This window comes from Salmo salar, chromosome ssa16 (assembly GCF_905237065.1).
Source record: "Salmo salar chromosome ssa16, Ssal_v3.1, whole genome shotgun sequence".
NCBI lineage: Eukaryota > Metazoa > Chordata > Actinopteri > Salmoniformes > Salmonidae > Salmo > Salmo salar.
Window position 1 is genome coordinate 36,220,166 of NC_059457.1, and position 20,661 is coordinate 36,240,826.

At 42.8% G+C, this 20,661-nt stretch overlaps 1 protein-coding gene across 5 annotated transcripts in view; it reads left to right on the top strand.

Moving 5' to 3' along the window:
• LOC106573628 (NT-3 growth factor receptor) overlaps positions 1 to 20,661 on the top strand; it is a 289,969-nt gene that overhangs the window by 164,379 nt on the left and 104,929 nt on the right. For 4 of the 5 annotated variants that reach the window (XM_014148851.2, XM_014148852.2, XM_014148854.2 and 1 more), the window contains exons 5-9: positions 3,711 to 3,865; positions 4,298 to 4,440; positions 6,011 to 6,152; positions 14,785 to 15,084; positions 18,555 to 18,569. In XM_014148851.2, the coding sequence (XP_014004326.1) occupies positions 3,711 to 3,865; positions 4,298 to 4,440; positions 6,011 to 6,152; positions 14,785 to 15,084; positions 18,555 to 18,569 (755 nt within the window). The remainder of the gene's footprint in view (positions 1 to 3,710; positions 3,866 to 4,297; positions 4,441 to 6,010; positions 6,153 to 14,784; positions 15,085 to 18,554; positions 18,570 to 20,661) is intronic. The other variant, XM_045697214.1, reaches the window with a different exon arrangement.

Consider the following 20,661-nt stretch of genomic DNA (forward strand, 5'->3'; position numbering starts at 1 on the left):
TGGGGACAGGTGGACTTAAATCTGTAATTACCATATTATTAAGCAATGGCCTCTCATATGGGGATCATATTAACAGTGCAGGGAAGCCAATTCAATCCCTGGCTCCAAGAATGTTTGAGACGTCACCGGAAAGGTAATGAGACCAAGCAGAGAGAAGCCTGCTGTCATCCTCATGGTTCTGTAATCTAGGAGGAGGAAGGTAGGGGTTTACATCCCTGGCCCCTGTTCTATTCATATTCACTGCCTTTAATTAGCCACTGCTCTTCATCTGGGCTTAATCCTCCCCCTTGGCAATGCCAGATCATTGATATATTCACTGCACCGTGTGGGGAGATCACCTAAATTCAATTTAGTTGTATGCATGTGGATAGAGTAATCTCAGCATTTTCAAATAATTTCAAATAATTACCCCCCCCCCCCAAAAAAAACAAAAACATTATTGGAAATGTTAGAGAAATGTTATTGGATTTATCTGTAAACTGAGATTGATTTCTCCAATATGGTCCACATCTGTAAACTGAGATTGATTTATCCAATATGGTCCACATCTGTAAACTGAGATTGATTTCTACAATATGGTCCACATCTGTAAACTGAGATTGATTTCTACAATATGGTCCACATCTGTAAACTGAGATTGATTTCTACAATATGGTCCACATCTGTAAACTGAGATTGATTTCTCCAATATGGTCCACATCTGTAAACTGAGATTGATTTCTCCAATATGGTCCACATCTGTAAACTGAGCTTGATTTCTCCAATATGGTCCACATCTGTAAACTGAGATTGATTTCTCCAATATGGTCCACATCTGTAAACTGAGATTGATTTCTCCAACTGCATATATAGATTAGAAAGCTAAGTGATTGCAGGTCAGTAAATGTTTTATGTCATCGTCATTTGATTTTGCCATATTCCTTTGTTGCAGGGAGACTGCATAAGTCCTGCACTGGGATTTCACCAAATATGGCCTAACTCGTTATCAAATGTGTACAGATAACATTAACATTTAGCCAGCTTGCCTAGAGAATACCGCACAGTGTAGTTAATGGGCAATCTTTTATATCTGGCATAGCTATTGCCACTTACTGAACACTCACATACTATAGGGACCTTGTTAAATTGGGCATCACCAACTTTACCTTTAACTGATGAAAAACCCTTGTGTCTCATTTATCCTGGTAAGTGTATGTGGCAGGCTGATCAATTCCCAGTCCACCTTGAAAATGGGAGCTATTTGTATTCAGGCCACACCTCCCTACGCATAATTCCATGTACAATACTGTACAAAAGAGATAAAAATATATTTATGTATGCATTTCTCTGTTGTCACGCATAATTCCATGTACAATACTGTACAAAAGAGATAAAAATATATTTATGTATGCATTTCTCTGTTGTCACATATTGTATCCAATGTCCCTCCGTACCTGTCACATGCTAAGTTAGCCATTTTAAAGCAGTTACTAATGTATAATACATAACGGGAGATACATAACCATGATTAAGTTATATGTGATTTGCCATTCTCAGCTCAGCATATAGGCTACTGGACTCCCAAGTGTGTTCCTAGCTGCACGCCACCTTGACCTTTCCAAAGGTTAATTTGATGTTTTATTCAGGTTAGTAGAAGATATGCAAATTACTATTCTCACAGGCCATAATCAGTAAGTCAGTGCTGTGGCCAAACTCCCCATGGGCTATCTTTATATCATGCTATCCTCTGGTTATTGTCTCTATGTTTTTAATTAAGTACATATTTTCATAGGTATGTTGTGATGATACTGAGTAATAAAAGAGGCCATCTGCCTACCAGAGGAGGCTCATAATAATGTCTGGAACAGAGCAAATGGAATGGCATCAAACACATAGAAACCATGTGTTTGATACCATTCCACTGATTCCACTCCAGTCATTACCACGAGCCTGTCCTCCCCAATTAAGGTGCCACCAACCTGTGCTGCCCCCCCCCCCCCACACACACACACACACACACACGCACGCACACACACACACACACACACACTTCATAAAGGTGTTTTATTTATGTTGTAAGTACTGTAGGAAGCCTTTGATCACCATTCTTCAAAGCGGCTTAATGCACACATGGAAAAGTGAACCCAGGGTACTCTGTCCTTGGACAGCACAGAACACACAATACTGCACAAAACCAAGTTAGTCCATGTATTGCAGGCAAATACATCATCATTTAAAGACAACAGAAAAGGTCTCTGTGAGTGACTCTCCCTCCCATCCAGACCTGCGTGTTACGTAGTGTATAGCGATGGCTGCGATGTCCATTTGGCATGCACACTCCGCTTTTCACACGCGATCTCTGACCCCATCTTGTAAATCAGAAAGGTTATCTGTCTTTTGTCAACTTGTGAATCAATAAGTATGCAAGCACACAGCTAGCTAAGATCATGTTAATGAAATGTCCTCCAGGTCCAGGTGTTTTATCTCTCTTTCCATATGTTGGATCCAGTATGCTGCGCTGTACTACCCACTAGGCCCTCAGAGAGCCAGGCAGCAGGAAGCAGGCAGCCAGGAAGCAGGCAGCAGGAAGCAGGCAGCAGGCAGCCAGGCTGCAGGAAGCAGGGTGCACATCATGTGGAACTAAAGGGATTAGACATGCTAACTGCCACTTCATAGTCTTCTCTGGTCCATGGACAAATGTAACAAATGTGATAATAATGTCAGAAAAGATGTCAAAAGTGGAAAGTAGTTTTCCCATGTGGATGAAAGACAGAAAGAATACAATGGGCACGTTCAATATTTTATTATGATATGAGCATTGTGAGGACTATTCATTTGACCCATTCTCCTTATCTTAATGAATAAGAAATGTCTGGACAAATGTATCTTAAGGGGTAAAATAGAGGAAATGACATGATGTCGTATAAAGGCTTGTTTGAAGCAGCAGAGTCTGAGCTAACAGTGATACCCAGTCTGTCTCATCAGAACACCACACCTCATCACAGGAGCTGCCTGGGTGTGAGGATCTGGAAAGCTGGGGTGTGAGGGGGGTTGTGGGTGGGAGTGTGTTAGGCGTGTTGTTTAAGGGGATAATTATGATTAATAATTCATATTATTATTAATGTGTGGAGCATCACAGGGTATGAACATCACACCCCTCCTGTTCTCCAACCCTCATTAATCCTTTGTTAAAATAATAGGAGTCTTACTGTACAGTATGTGCTCATGCTCAAGCACTGTGATATTCTATTTTCAATATTGAAATTCACGGTCACCCACCAAAGCACATGAATTTAAAAGTGTATTTGCTCTGGGTGGTTCTACAAAGAAGACCTTTACTCTTCCCTGCTATCATTTTCAAATTTTTCATCCGTGTCGTTCACATTAATGTGACAATATTGATTTAGCCAGGGCTGGTGCAGGTCCTGTGTTTGTTGAGGGAAGGGCTAAGTCCAAATCATATCCACCCGCTTCCAGCCCCAGCCTACGGTTAGCCTGGCCTGGAGATGAGATGGAGGGTCTCCAGTTCCTCCCCAGGCACAGTGTGATGAATGTTTGGGGCTGGTCTGGAGGATAAGACTGTCCTTCACCTACTTCTGCCTGTCCTGACAGTAAATGACCACAGATGCATTGTGTTGTTTCTCAACATATATTTTTTATTCTCTCTGTCTCTCTCTTTCTCTCTCTCTCTCTTTCTCTCTCTTTCTCTCTCTCTCTCTCTCTCTTCAAAGGAGGCTGGAAGAAGTGGTGTTTGAGTGTGGCTGTGATATCCGCTGGATTCAGCTGTGGCAGCAGCGAGGGGAGGCTGGCCTGAACACCCAGCAACTCTTCTGCAACAACGGAGCCTCCAAGATCCCTCTGCAGGCTATGAATATCTCACTCTGTGGTACGAACCACTGGCGCCACGTTCCCTGCTCCACACTCCTCAATCATCCCATGGTAGAATAATAGGGAGCACTTTACTTGGAGTGGCTGTCATAGAGCCTAGACTATTCACATCGAATTCATAAGAATGACCTAAACGCCTGTCATAACTCATCTCATGACAGCCGGCCAAAAAGAGTCATGACAACTCACTATTCTGAAACTCTGCTTGTTCCTTCCTTTCCCTTTCCCAAATAGAATTTACAATAGCTCAAAGTGTCTCAGTGAGAATTTCAAGTGTGCTGTGTCTAGGTTCTATTGTATTCCCTCTCTCTCTCTCTCTCTCTCTCTCTCTCTCTCTCTCTGTGTCTCTCTATCTGTGTCTCTCTCTCTCTGTGTGTCTCTCTCTCTCGCTTTCCCTCCCTCTCTCCCCCTTTCTCTCTCTGTCTCTCAGACCTGCCAGACATCAGTGTGACGCACTTTAACCTCACGGTTGTTGAGGGGGACAGAGTCACCGTCACCTGTAATGGATCTGGATCCCCCCTACCTGAGGTGGACTGGACCGTCAATGACCTCCACTCCATCAACACTCACCAGGTGGGCTAGGGGACAAACCAGGGGACACACAATGCACTCTGTTATTCTACTGATCACTGGGTTGTACACTATATATATAAAAGTATGTGGACACCCCTTATCAGTGGATTCGGCTATTTCAGCCACACCCATTGCTGACAGGTGTAGAAAATCGAGCACACAGCAATGCAGTCTCCATTGGCAGTAGAATGGCCTTTACTGAAGAGCTCAGTGACTTTCAACGTGGCACCGTCATAGGAGGCAGTTCATCAAATTTCCGCCCTGCTAGAGCTGCTGTCAACTGTAAGCGCTGTTATTGTGAAGTGGAAACGTCTAAGAGCAACAACGGCTCAGCCGCGAAGTGGTAGGCCACACAAGCTTACAGAATGGGACTGCTGAATGTTGAAGCGCGTAGTGCGTAAAAATTGCCTGCCCTCGGTTGCAACACTCACTACCGAGTTCCAAACTGCCTCTGGAACCAACGTCAGCACAATAACTTTTTGGCGTGAGCTTCATGAAATGGGTTTTCATGGCCGAGCAGATGCACAAAAGCCTAAGATCACCATGTGCAATGCCAAGCGTTGGCTGGAGTGGTGTGAAGCACGCCGCCAATGGACTCTGGAGCAGTGGAAACGCGTTCTCTGGAGTGATGAATCACACTTCACCATCTGGCAGTCCGACGGACAAATCTGGGTTTGGTGGATACCAGGACAACGTTACCTATCCCAATGCATAGTGCCAACTGTAAAGTTTGGTGGAGGAATAATGGTCTGGAGCTGTTTTTCATGGTTCGGGCTCCCAGTGAATGGAAATCTTAATGTTACAGCATACAATGACATTCTAGACGATTATGTGCTTCCAACTTTATGGCAACAGTTTTGGGAAGGCCCTTTCCTGTTTCAGCATGACAATGCCCATGTGCACAAAGCGAGGTCCATACAGAAATGGTTTGTCGAAATTGGTGTGGAAGAACTTGACTGGCCTCAACCTCATCAAACACCTTTGGGATGAATTGGAACGCAGACTGCAAGCCAGGCTTAATCTCCCAACATCAGTGCCCGACCTCACTAATGCTCTTGTGGCTGAATGGAAGCAAGTCCCAGCAGCAATGTTCCGACATCTACTGGAATGCCTTCCCAGAAGAGTGGAGGCTGTTATAGTAGCAAAGGGGGGACCAATCCATATTAATACCCATGATTTTGGAATGAGATGTTCGACAAGCACGTGTCCACATACTTTTGGTCATGTAATGTACCATTGTGATTTGTGTGTATCTAGCTGCATGAAACTACTTGGCTTGTGACCTTGGAGTTTGTGTTAGCTACAGTACAACTTCAGGGTCAGTGCCATTTAGATTCCAGTTAGTTCTGGAATTTAGTTGTTGTGCAATACAGAAAGTCCATGTCCATGTCCAATTGTGTGTTTCTGATTTCACAGCTTTCTGAAACTCTGAAAATGCATAACATGCAGAATATTACATCTAAAATCCTTAATGGAGATTGTCTGCCGCTATGCTATGAGGTTGTCAAGCACCTTTATCTTTATCCTACTGTATCACTCACTCCTCTCTCTTTCTCTCCTGCTCTGCCAGTCCAATGTGTACTGGCCCAATGTCCACTCCATCAACCTGACCCTGGTCAACGTGAGTCGTGATGACAACTTCTACATGCTGACCTGTATAGCAGAGAACAAAGTGGGGATGGCCAACACCTCCATTCAGCTCACTGTCCATTGTACGTAGTGATAACCAATTCCACTTCAAAGTTTGTATTTATCAAATTGCACATCGCAAACACTGTGTTTGCTGTTTGATGGAGCCAATATTCAGCTCACTCTCCAATGCATGTACAGAATGCAAATATTCAGATCATAGTCAGCCCATGATTGCTGCAGATGTTGTCAAGCACCTTGTTACACCACTATTTAGCTTTTATATGCAGCCAACGTTTAATTACATTTTAATCCTCAAATTGTGTTACACATTCTTCCACATTTTGTTACATTACAGCCTTATTCTAAGATTCATAAAGATAAAAAAATATATATATATATATATAAAAATATATATATATAATCAATCTACACACAATACCCCATAATGACAAAGCAAAACAAGGTTTTTAGAATTTCTTTGCAATTGTATTAAAAATAAAAAACAGAAATATCAGATTTACATAAGTATTCAGACCCTTTACTCAGTACATTGTTGAAGCACCTTTGGCAGCGATTACAGCCTCTAGTCTTCTTCGGTATAACACTACAAGCTTGGCACACCTGTATTTGGGGACTTTCTCCTATTCTTCTCTGCAGATCCTCTCAAGCTCTGTCAGGTTGGATGGGGAGCGTCTCTGCACAGCGATTTTCAGGTCTCTCCAGACATGTTCGATCAGGTTCAAGTCTGGGCTCTGGCTGGGCCACTCAAGGACATTGAGAGGCTTGTTCCGAAGTCACTCCTGCATTGTCTTGGCTGTGTGCTTAAGGTCATTGTCCTGTTGGAAGGTGAACCTTTGCCCCATTCTGTGGTCCAGAGTGCTCTAGAGCAGGTTTTCATTAAGGATCTCCCTGTACTTCGCTCCGTTCATCTTCCCCTCAATCCTAACTAGTCTCCCAGTCCCTGTCACTGAAAAATATCCCCACAGCATGATGCTGCCACCACCATGCTTCACCATAGGGGTGGTGCCAGGTTTCCTCCAGACGTGACGCTTAGCATTCAGGCCAAGAGTTCAATTTTGGTTTCATCAGAACAGAGAATCTTGTTTCTCATGACCTGAGGGTCCTTTAGGTGCTTTTTGGCAAACTCCAAGCGGGCTGTCATGTGCCTTTAACTGAGGAGTCGCTTCCGTCTGGCCACTCTACCATAAAGGCCTGATTGGTGGAGCACTGCAGAGATGGTTGTTCTTCTGGAAGGTTCTCCCATCTCCACAGAGGAACTCTGGAGCTCTGTCTGTGTGACCATCGGGTTCTTTGTCACCTCCCTGACCAAGGCCCTTCTCCCTCGATTGCTCAGTTTGGTCAGGCAGCCAGCTCCAGGAAGAGTATTGGTGGTTCCAAACTTCTTCCATTTAAGATTGATGGAGGCCACTGTGTTCTTGAGAACCTTCAATGCTGCAGAATTTTTTCTGGTACACTTCTCCAGAAATGTGCCTCGACACAATCCTGTCTCGGAGCTCTAGGGACAGTTTCTTCGACCTCATGACTTGGGTCTTGCTCTGACATACACTGTCAACTGTGGGATCTTATATAGACAGGTGTGTGCCTTTCCAAATCATGTCCAATCAATTGAATTTACCACAGGTGGACTCCAATCAAGTTGTAGAAACATCTCAAGGATGATCAACGGAAACAGGATGCACCTGAGCTCAATTTCGAGTCTCATAGCAAAGGGTCTGAATACTTATGTAAATAATGTATATCTGTTTTTATTTTTAATACATTTGCAAACATTTCTAAAAATGAGTTTTTGCTTTGTCACATTCTCCTGTAAAGTAGACTAGTGGTATTTTACAGTATATGTGTAAAATGATTAAAAAGCTAGAATTCAAGCTAGAATTCTTAATTGAAACAGTAAAAAAAGCAGTCACCTCGCTTGTGTTTTGGTAAAAAGCTGAGGGATGGGCCTGGAGAAGTGTAACCACTCTCAAATTCATTGACAGAGCTATGGTTGCAAGGACTGACCATCTATGATATGAACATTATAGATTTAACCATGTTTTGAGGCTATTCAGTGTTTTTTTTTTTACATTTGCATTGTTTACAAACATTGTTATAAAAAACACATGTAGTTTGGGTTCTGATGGGGTATGACAGTCAAGCTAAGCTTATGAGGCATGTATAAGTTATATTCTTCAAGAATCAATGGGTATATATCCTTAATTTATAAGTCCAAAAATGGATGTAGCAATTAAGAATTCCAGCTTTAAGGAATAAGCAATCTCCCTTGCATTCTGATGTCTGACTACTGATCATAAACTCCCTCTTATAGATTGTAGCCCAGAGGTGTCAAACTAATTTTACCTTGCGGTCAGCATTCGGTCTTCACCGAGGTATGGAGGGCCGCGCTTCAAATGTATTATATTTCCTCACTGTCAAAATTTGCTAAGACTTGTCCTTAATCCATAGCTTTTTGAATTTCCGATGCCCCTGACTGTCTAGCATTCGTTTCAATGACCGTTAGCAAGCTGGACAGAGTGAATAGATTATACATGTACACTATATATACAAAAGTATGTGGACACCCCTTCAAATTTGTGGATTCGGCTATTTCAGCCACTCCCGTTGCTGTCAGGTGTATAAAATTGAACACACAGCCATGCAATCTCCATAGAGAAACATTGGGAGTAGAATGGCTTTACTGAAGAGCTCAGTGACTTTCAAAGTGGCACCGTCATATGATGCCACCTACCCAACAAGTCAGTTCGTCAAATTTCTGCCCTGCTAGAGCTGCCCCGGTCAACTGTAAGTGCTGTTATTGTGAAGTGGAAATGTCTAGGAGAAACGACGGCTCAGCCGCGAATTGGTGGGCGACACAAGCTCACAGAACGGGCTGCCGAGTGCTGAAGCGCGTAGCGCAATAATGTTGCTTGTCCTCAGTTGCAACACTCACTACCGAGTTCCAAACTACCTCTGGAGGCAACGTCAGCACAATAACTGTTCGTCAGGAGCTTCATGAAATGGGTTTCCATGGCCGAGCAGCCACACACAAGCCTAAGATCACGATCCACAATGTCAAGCGTCGGCTGGAGTGGTGTAAAGCTTGCTACCATTGGACTCTGGAGCAGTGGAAACGCGCTCTCTGGAGTGATGAATCACGCTTCACCATCTGTTAGTCTGACGGACGAATCTGGGTTTGGAGGATATCAGGAAAACTTCCCTTATGCTTAGTGCTAACTGGTGGAGCTTGGTGTAATGGTCTGGGGCTGTTTTTCATGGTTCGGGCTAGGCCCCTTAGTTCCAGTAAAGGGAAATCATAACGATACAGCATACAATGACATTCTAGATGATTCTGTGCTTCCAACTTTGTGGCAACAGTTTGGGGATTGCCCCTTCCTGTTTCAGCATGACAATGCCCCTGTGCACAAAGCGAGGTCCATACAGAAATGGTTTGTCGAGATCGATGTGGAAGAACTTGACTGCCCTGCACAGAGCCCTGGCCTCAACCTCATCGAACACCTTTGGGATGAATTGGAATGCAGACTGCGAGCCAGGCATAATCTCCCAACATCAGTGCCCGACCTCACTAATGCTCTTGTGGCTGAATGGCTGATTTTCTTCTCAATTATATTCTTTATTCTAATTTTTTACTCATACGACCCGTGGGCCGGATTGAATGGGCCATATCTTTCACCCCTGTTGTATCCTTTGTTAACTACTCCTATCCATTATATCAGTACTCCTATCCATTCAATGCTATCCATTCTAACCTATCCATTCTATCAGTACTCCTACCCATTCTATTTTCACCATTCTATTACTACTCCTATCCATTCTATCAGTACTCGTATCCATTCTATCCTCTCTATTCTATCAGTACTCCTTTCCATTCAATGCTATCCATTCTATCCTTTCCATTCTGTCAGTAATCCTATCCATTCTATTTTCACCATTCTATTACTGCTCCTATCCATTCTATCAGTACTCCTATCCATTCTATCCTCTCCATTCTAGCAATACGCATGTCCATTCTATCCTCTACATTCTATCTTAGCCTACTTTTATCCATTCTAGCAGTTCCATTCTATCAGTACTCCTATCCATTCTATCCTCTCCATTCTATAACTAGGCCTACTTTTATTCAATCTAGCAGTTCCATTCTATCAGTACTCCTATCCATTCTATCCTCTCCATTCTATAACTAGGCCTACTTTTATCCATTCTAGCAGTTCCATTCTATCAGTACTCCTATCCATTCTATCCTCTCCATTCTATAACTAGGCCTACTTTTATCCATTCTATCAGTATTCCTATCCATTCTATCCTCTCCATTCTATAACAAGGCCTACTTTTATTCAATCTAGCAGTTCCATTCTATCAGTGCTCAGAGGCCATTGTATTGAATATTGATGCCTGCGAGCTGGGAGGTGGTTCCCTTGGATGTGAATATTTTATCCATGACAAGGCAGTTGGCCAACAGAGGTGTAACATTATTCTCTCCATACTCAATACATATTGATTCCCAGAGATTATGATGAGATCTGCAAACTCAGGTGGAAACAAGTCTCTCGCTTGCGTTTACGATCGCTTACTCTCTCTTACGCTCTCTTACGCTCTCTTACGCTCTCTCTCAATTCAATTCAATGGGCTTTATTGGCATGGGAAACATGTTTACAATGCCAAAGCAAATGAAATATACAATAAACAAAAGGAAAATAAACAAGGGAAACATTAGTGAATGTTACACTTACAAACTTTTTCAAAGAGTATACAGTTGAAGTCAGAAGTTTACATAACCTTAGCCAAATACATTGAAACTCAGTTTTTCACAATTCCTGACATTTAATCCTAGTAAAAATGTCCCTGTCTTAGGTCAATTAGGATCACCACTTTATTTTAAGAATGTGAAATAATAGTAGAGAGAATGATTTATTTCAGCTTTTATTTCTTTCATCACATTCCCAGTGGGTCAGAAGATTACATACACTCAATTAGTATTTGGGAGCATTGCCTTTAAATTGGTTAACTTGGGTCAAACGTTTTGGGTAGCCTTCCACAAGCTTCCCACAATAAGTTGGGTGAATTTTGGCCAATTCCTCCTGACAGAGCTGGTGTAACTGAGTCAGGTTTGTAGGCCTCCTTGCTCGCACACGCTTTTTCAGTTTTGCCCACAAATTCTCTATAGGATTGAGGTCAAGGCTTTGTGATGGCCACTCCAATACCTTGACTTTGTTGTCCTTAAGCCATTTTGCCACAACTTTGTAAGTATGCTTGGGGTCATTGTCCATTTGGAAGACCCATTTGCGACCAAGCTTTAACTTCCTGACTGATGTCTTGAGATGTTGCTTCAATATATCCACATAATTTTCCATCCTCATGAAGCCATCTATTTTGTGAAGTGCACCAGTCCCTCCTGTAGCAAAGCACCCCCACAACATGATGCTGCCACCCCCATGCTTCATGTTTGGGATGGTGTTCTTCGGCTTGCAAGCCTCCCCCTTTTTCCTCCAAACATAACGGTTCTCTTTTTGTTTCATCAGACCAGAGGACATTTCTCCAAAAAGTACGATCTTTGTCCCCATGTGCAGTTGCAAACCGTAGTCTGGCTTTCTTATGGCAGTTTTGGAGCAGTGGCTTCTTCCTTGCTGAGCGGCCGTTTTGGTTATGTCAATATAGGACTTGTTTTACTGTGGATTTAGATACTTTTGTATCTGTTTCCTCCAGCATCTTCACAAGGTCCTTTGCTGTTGTTCTGGGATTGATTTGCACTTTTCGCACCAAAGTACGTTCAACTCTATGAGACAGAACGCATCTCCTTTCTGAGCGGTATGACGGCTGCGTGGTCCCATGGTGTTTATACTTGCGTACTATTGTTTGTACTGCTGAACGTGGTACGTTCAGGCATTTAGAAATTGCTCCCAAGGATGAACCAGACTTGTGGAGGTCCACCATTTTTTTTATGAGGTCTTGGCGGATTTCTTTTGATTTTCCCATGATGTCAAGCAAAGAGGCACTGAGTTTGAAGGTAGGCCTTGAAATAAATCCACAGGTACTCCTCCAATTGACTCAAATGATGTCAATTAGCCTATCAGAAGCTTCTAATGCCATGACATAATTTTCTGGAATTTTCCAAGCTGTTTAAAGGCACAATCAACTTAGTGTATGTAAACTTCTGACCCAATGGAATTGTGATACAGTGAATTATAAGTGAAACAATCGGTCTGTAAACAATTGTTGGAAAAATTACTTGTGTCATGCACAAAGTAGATGTCCTAACCGACTTGCCAAAACTATAGTTTGTTAACAAGACATTTGTGGAGTGGTTTAAAAACAAGTTTTAATGACTCCAACCTAAGTGTATGTAAACTTCCGACTTCAACTGTAGATATTTCAAATGTTATATTATTGGCTATGTACTCTCGCACTCTCTCTCCCTCTCGCTCTCACCCTCTCTGTCTCTCTCCCCCCTCTCTTCATCTCAGTCTCTCTCACGCTCTCTCTCTCTCTCACGCTCTCACGCTCTCTTTCTACACCCCCTCTATTTCAAACACTCATTTTCAGGGTGTATTTTAGGGTTGTCACAATACTACAATATCTGATTGTCCATGGCAACAAAGAAAACACAAAGCAGACAAGACTCTTTGGTCTTTAAAAAAACCTACTGCATGTAAAATATTGTGTGCTATAGCTTGGAAAATAAACATGATTCTGGTTGACAATATAAGACTGCTTGTTTCCAACATTAGGACTATTTTCCTCAGGAAATGTAGTCTGCTTCATTTGTTGTTTCCTTGCCACAATACCTCTGAGAATCGCGATACTGGTATTGTGACATCCCTAGTGTATTTTAGCTGAATTAACAGTAAATCAGAATATGATTGTTGCTTTACATGAGCTCTATATGCCACATTTACAGCCTTGGATTTGCAGATGGTTAGCTTCTAACAGATTGACCATGTATGTGGAGTTAAGTGGTGGGGACTTTTATGAGGTGTGATATTATTACTGCGTCTGGCCGCCATTGTTCAGAGTGGATGTGTCCACTCATCCAAAAGCCTGGAGACAAACCAATGTTCCTGTGGTCAGTAGCCACATCCTAGCAGCAGATTCAAATGTTAACATAACACCATTTATATGACTGGCCTTCAAACTACTGAAAGTCTCTCTACTGGGAGTTGGTTTCCTTGGATGTAGATATATTTCATCCATGACAAGGCAGTGGTCCTCCACGTGAAAGATTGCAGAGATTCATAGAATGTTTCATCACATAATGTGCATGATTGCTTTCCAGCCGAGCGAGGAGAGAGGGGCTCTGACCCTAGTTATTCAGTGGCAGTGCACTGGTGCAACACAGCAAAGCCATTTGTTTTTGTTTGTGTTGTTCTTTATAAAGCCACATGCTCTTTGGTTTCCTAACCTTCCTGGTAATTACCAATCATCTCAACAGCCGCTTGGCTTGTCTGTTGGAAACGCCTTAAAACAGAGAATGTCAACAGCTGTAGTGATTAGTTAGACTAACTGATCGTCAAGTTCCCTTATTAGACCACATTGTTTCCTTCAGCTGGATACCAGAACAGGGTAATATGATGAGCGTTTGTTGCTCCTGCATTTACATTCATACTGAGTGGTGTTGGCCAACAGGGTGCAACACTATTCCCTCCATATCCAATGCATATTGATTCCCAGAGATTATGATGAGATCTGCAAACTCAGGTGGAAACTCATATGTCTCTCTCTCTCTCTCTTACGCTCTCTCCCCTCTCTCTCTCTTTCTACACCCCCTCTATCTCAAACACTCATTTTCAGGGTGTTTTTCTGAATATTTTCACAGAGACCCCCTGTGTTTGACCTTGCATTACTAACAATGAGGAAATTGGCATGTACTCAGTGTTTAAAGTGTGTATTTTAGGGTTGTCACGATACGATATCTGATTGTCCATGGCAACAAGGAAAACACAAAGCAGACTAAACTCTTCAGTCTTTAAAAAAAACAACTGCATGTAAAATATTGTGTGCTATAGCTTGGAAAATAAACATGATTCTGGTTGACAACATAGGGCTGCTTGTTTCCAACATTTTTCCTTAGGAAATGTAGTCCGCTTCATGTGTTGTTTCCTTCCCACAATACCTCTGAGCATCGCAATACTGGTATTGTGACATCCCTAGTGTATTTTAGCTGAATTAACAGTAAATCAGAATATGATTGATGCTTTACATGAGCTCTGTATGCCACATTCACAGCCATGGATTTGCAGATGGTTAGCTTCTAACAGATTGACCATGTATGTGGAGTTAAGTGGTAGGGACTTCTATAAGGTGTGATGTTATTACTGCGTCTGGCCGCCATTGTTCAGAGTGGATGTGTCCACTCATCCAAAAGCCTGGAGACAAACCAATGTTCCTGTGGTCAGTAGCCACATCATAGCAGCAGATTTAAATGTTAACATAACACCATTCAAATGATTGGCCTTCAAACCACTCAGTCTCTACAGACAAACTTGAAAATACATGGGTACAGAGTGTAACTATAGAACATTGTGTGACTCTGTCCTGCGTCAGACATCGTAAAACAAGTGCAGGCTCCTGAACAAGGCTACATGGTGTAACTAAAACATTGTGTTGTGTGTGGCACATGTCCTGACGCTGACACATTAAAGAACACATCTCTGTCATACCTGAACCTCCTCTCCTCCTGTCTGTCCTCCCTCCCAACAGTCCCCCCCACCATCCTGAAGCTGGACGAGCCCGAACGTCGCCATGAAACCTGCATAGAGTTCACGGTGCGTGGCAACCCCCAACCCACCCTGCGCTGGTTCCACCGGGACAACGAGATCTCCCCCAGTGACTACATCCGCACTGAGATGGATACCTACCAGGACTACCTAGAGGGATGCCTCAACTTCAAGGACCCCACGCACCACAACAACGGCAACTACACCCTGGAGGCTAGCAACTTCCTAGGAGTCACCACCAAGACAGTGTATGGACACTTCCTCAACGCCCCATTTCCAGACGGTAGGTAGATTATACTAGCTAAAATAGCTATGCTGTATATAATAGTACAGATATATAGTAGCTTCATACCTGTGACCTTTCATTAGTCCAACATGATATTGCATGGATCAGTGGAATCGATGAAGCAGAGCTGAAAACTGTTGAGTCACTGAGAACCAAGTTTTACTGACTTATTAACAGGGTCACTGATGAATATAGAACATTCTCTCTCTCTATTAATTAATTCCTTGAATTCTAAGTATATCACTGACAGTGTGACCAGCAAAGCACCCGTACACCATCACACCTCCTTCTCCATGCTTTATGGTGGGAAATACACATGCAGAGATCATCCGTTCACCCACACCGCGTCTCACAAAGACACGGTGGTTGGAACCAAAAATCTCCAATTTGGACTCCAGACCAAAGGACACATTTCCACCAGTCTAATGTCCATTGCTCGTGTTTCTTGGCTCAAGCAAGTCTCTTCTTATTATTATTGGTGTCCTTTAGTAGTGGTTTCTTTGCAGCAATTCGACCATGAAGGCCCGTTTACCACAGTATCCCATGAACAGTGGATGTTGAGATGGGTCTGTAACTTGAACTCTGTGAAGCATTTATTTGGGCTGCAATTTCTGAGGCTGGTAACTCTAATGAACATATCCTCTGCAGGAGAGGTAACTCTGGGTCTTCTATTCCTGTGGCAGTCATCATAAGGGCCAGTTTATTTATAGTGCTTGATCGTTTTTGCGACTTCTTGAAATTTTCCGGATTGACTGAAAGTAATGATGGTCTGTCATTTCTCTTTGCTTATTTGAGCTGTAATTGCCATAATATGGACTTGGTATTTTACCAAATAGGGCTATCTTCTGTATACCCCCCTACCTTGTCACAACACAACAAATTGTCTCAAAAACATTAAGAAGGAAAGAAATTCCACAAATTAACTTTTAAGAAGGCACACCTGTTAATTAAAAAGCATTCAGGTGACTACCTCATGAAGCTGGTTGACTTGATCTTGGCATTCTCTCAAAGGGTGGCTATTTAAAGAATCTCAAATATAAAATATATTTTGATTTGTTTAACACTTCTTGGTTACTACATGATTCCATATGTATTATCTCATAGTTTTGATGTCTTCACTATTATTCTACAATGTAGAAAATAGTAAAAATAAAGAAAAACCCTTGAATGAGTAGGTGTTCTAAAGCTTTTGACCTGTAGTGTGGAGGTGAAGATACAATATTATTGGTGATGTTACTTTGTGTTCTTCTTTTTGATTTTAAATGCTTTATTTGTAGCTTTTAAAATTTAAGAACATACAGACATTTAGAACAGTACAACATCCCCAGTCCTTCACCCCCCTGCCCACCTCCTGACCCACCCTGCCATCCCACCCATCCACCCTGCCAAGGCATCATACCAAGAGAGTTCAAAAAACAATAGCAATAAATAATAATAGTAATACAATGGTAATTACAACAGCACTGCTGCCATTAAAACTGTTCTATTAGCAGCTCCAGCAACATTTGAACATCTTGGCCATGTTCTGTTATAATCTCCACCCGGCACAGCCAGAAGAGGACTGGCCACCCCTCATAGCCTGGTTCCTCTCTAGGTTTCTTCCTAGGTTCTGGCCTTTCTAGGGAGTTTTTCCTAGCCACCGTGCTTCTACACCTGCATTGCTTGCTGTTTGAGGGTTTAGGCTAGGATTCTGTACAGCACTTTGTGACATCAGCTGATGTAAGAAGGGCTTTATAAATACATTTGATTTGATGATTTGGCTTATAACAGTGCCCCTGAATCCTGGTCTGGTGACCCAAAGTGGCACACCTCGCCCCAGCATCCAACACACCTGACCCCAATCAAGGGCTGAGGAAAATGTGTTATCAACAAAAAAATACAGATCTTATGCCAGAATTTGAATGCAGATTTGCAATGCTGTGAAAAGATGATTGGATGTTAACAGGAAGAAGCAGCTTTATTGGTATAGGCTAAAGTGATTTCGGAATTGGGACCCGATTTTAAAGGATCTCACGATAATGGGATTCAACACATGGATGCCGAGGTTCATAGGCAGTGGAGAGCACAGTAACGAGACAGGAGATGTTGAAAGGCTTGACTGTAACTCCATGACAGCCCAAGTTGGATCAGCTCAAGTGTAGAAACCTAGTAACACATTTAGATATACACTACATGACCAAAAGTATGTGGACACCTGCTCAAACATCGCATTCCAAAATCATGGGCATTAATATGGAGTTGGTCACCCCTTTGCTGCTGTAACAGTCTCCACTATTCTAGGAAGGCTTTCCACTAGATGTTGGAACATTGCTGCGGGGACTTGCTTCCATTCAGCCACAAGAGCATTAGTGAGGTCAGCCACTGATGTTGGGCGATTAGGCCTGGCTCACAGTCGGCGTCCCAATTAATTCCAAAGGGGCTCTGTGCAGGCCAGTCAAGTTCTTCCACACCGATCTCAACAAACCATTTCTGTATGGACCTCACTTTGTGCACAGGGGCATTGTCATGCTGAAACAGGAAAGGGCCTTGCCCAAACTGTTGCCACAAAGTTCGAAGCACAGAATCGTTTAGAATGTCATTATGTGCTGTAGCTTTAAGATGTCCCTTCCCTGGAACTAAGGGGCCTAGCCCGAACCATGAAAATCAGCCCCAGACCATTATTCCTTCTCCACCAAACTTTACAGTTGGCGCTATGCATTCGGGCAAGTAGCATTCTCCTCGCATCCGCCAAACCCAGAATCATTAGTCGGACTGCCAGATGGTGAAGCATGATTCATCACTCCAGAGAACGCGTTTCCACTGCTCCAGAGTCCAATGGCGGCGAGCTTTACACCACTCCAGCCAATGCTTGGCATTGAGCATGGTGATCTTAGGCTTGTGTGCGGCTGCACTGCCATTTCATGAAGCTCCTGACGAACAGTTCTTGTGTTGACTTTTGTTCCAGAGGCAGTTTGGAACTCGATAATGAGTGTTGCAACTGAGGACAGGCTTTTTTACACGCTATGCGCTTCAAGCCCTCGGCAGTCCCGTTCTGTGAGCTTGTGTGACCTGTGGCTGAGTCATTGTTGCTCCTAGACATTTCTACTTTACAATAACAGCATTTACAGTTAACCGGGGCATCTCTAACAAGGAAGAAATTTGACTAAATTACTTGTTGGATAGGTGGCATCCTATGACGGTGCCACGTAGAAAGTCACTGAGCTCTTCAGTAAGGCCATTCTACTGCCAATGTTTGTCTATGGAGATTGCATGGCTGTGTGCTCGATTTTATACACCTGTCAGTAACGGTTGTGGCTGAAGTAGCCGAATCCACAAATTTGTAGGCGTGTCCACATACTTTTGTATATATAGTGTATTTGCTGACCAGTAGTAAAGTAAAAAATGTTCTTCTTTAAACATACCCTGTTCATATACACATTGGTTGAATATATCACTGACGAGTCCTTTTCTGTTTTCTTTTCCTACAGATTATGGTGATTATGGTAAGTGATTTTATAAAACAGTCAACAAGAAGTAGTACCGTAAGACAAATAGCACCATGATATGCAAGAAATCTCTAGCTGAATAAAACGTGATTTAAACGATTCTAGGGGGTTATGGTAAGTGATTTATATTTTAAGACCGTCAACAATAAATGTAGGTAACTGCCAAAATAAAGGAAACACCAAGATAAAGTGTCTTAATAGGGCATTGGGTCATCACGAGCTGCCAGAACAGCTTCAATGCACCTTGGCATAGATTCTACAAGTGTTTGGGAACTCTATTGGAGGGATGCGACACCATTCTTCCATGAGAAAGTCCATCATTTCGGTGTTTTGTTTATGGTGGTGGAAAACGATGTCTCAGGCAACGTTCCAGTATCTTCCATAAGTGTTTAATTGGGTTGAGATCTGGTGACTGAGACACACACACATATACAGTCGTGGCCAAAAGTTTTGAGAATGACACAAATATGAATTTTCACAAAGTTTGCTGCTTCAGTGTCTTTAGATATTTTTGTCAGATGTTACTATGCAATACTGATATAATTACAAGCATTTCATAAGTGTCAAAGGCTTTTATTGAAGTTGATGCAAAGAGTCAATATTTGCAGTGTTGACCCTTCTTTTTCAAGACCTCTGCAATCTGCCCTGGCATGCTGTCAATTAACTTCTGGGCCACATCCAGCCAATTGTTGCATAATCAATGCTTGGAGTTTGTCAGAATTTGTGGGTTTTTGTTTGTCCACCCGCCTCTTGAGGATTGACCACAAGTTCTCAATGGGATTAAGGTCTGGGGAGTTTCCTGGCCATGGACCCAAAATATGGATGTTTTGTTCCCCGAGCCACTTAGTTATCACTTTTGCCTTATGGCAAGGTGCTCCATCATGCTGGAAAAGGCATTGTTCATCACCAAACTGTACCTGGATGGTTGGGAGAAGTGTCTCTCGGAGGATGTGTTGGTACCATTCTTTATTCATGGCTGTGTTCTTAGGCAAACTTGTGAGTGAGCCCACTCCCTTGACTGAGAAGCAACCCCACACATGAATGGTCTCAGGATGCTTTACTGTTGGCATGACACAGGACTGGTGGTAGCGCTCACCTTGTCTTCTCTGGTCAAGCTTTTTTCCGGATGCCCCAAACAATCGGAAAGGGGATTCATCAGAGAAAATGACTTTACCCCAGTCCTCAGCAGTCCAATCCCTGTACCTTTTGCAGAATATCAGTCTGTCCCTGATGTTTTTCCTGGAGAGAAGTGGCTTCTTTGCTACCCTTCTCGACACCAGGCCAACCTCCAAAAGTCTTCGCCTCACTGTGCGTAAAGATGCACTCACACCTGCCTGCTGCCATTCCTGAGCAGGCTCTGTACTGGTGGTGCCCCGATCCCGCAGCTGAATCAACTTTAGGAGACAGTCCTGGCGCTTGCTGGACTTTCTTGGGCGCCCTGAAGCCTTCTTCACAACAATTGAACTGCTCTCCTTGAAGTTCTTGATGATCCGATAAATGGTTGATTTAGGTGCAATCTTACTGGCAGCAATATCCTTGCCTGTGAAGCCCTTTTTGTGCAAAGTAATGATGACGGCACGTGTTTCCTTGCAGGTAACAAAGGTTGACAGAGGAAGAACAATGATTCCAAGCACCACCCTCCTTTTGAAGCTTCCAGTTTGTTATTCAAACTCAATCAGCATGACAGAGTGATCTCCAGCCTTGTCCTCGTCAACACTCACACCTGTGTTAACGAGAGAATCACCGACATGATGTCAGCTGGTCCTTTTGTGGCAGGGCTGAAATGCAGTGGAAATGTTTTTTGGGGAATTCAGTTCATTTGCATGGCAAAGAGGGACTTTGCAATTCATCTGATCACTCTTCATAACATTCTGGAGTATATGCAAATTGCCATCATACAAACTGAGGCAGCAGACTTGAAAATGTATATTTGTGTCATTCTCAAAACTTTTGGCCACAACTGTACACTTTTACCCCCTATGCTCCTTTGAGACCCCTCTTTCAAAGTCACTGAGATCTCTTCTTCTAGCCATGGGTGTCAAAATAATGGGCAACTGGGCATTTTTATACATGACCATAAACATGATGG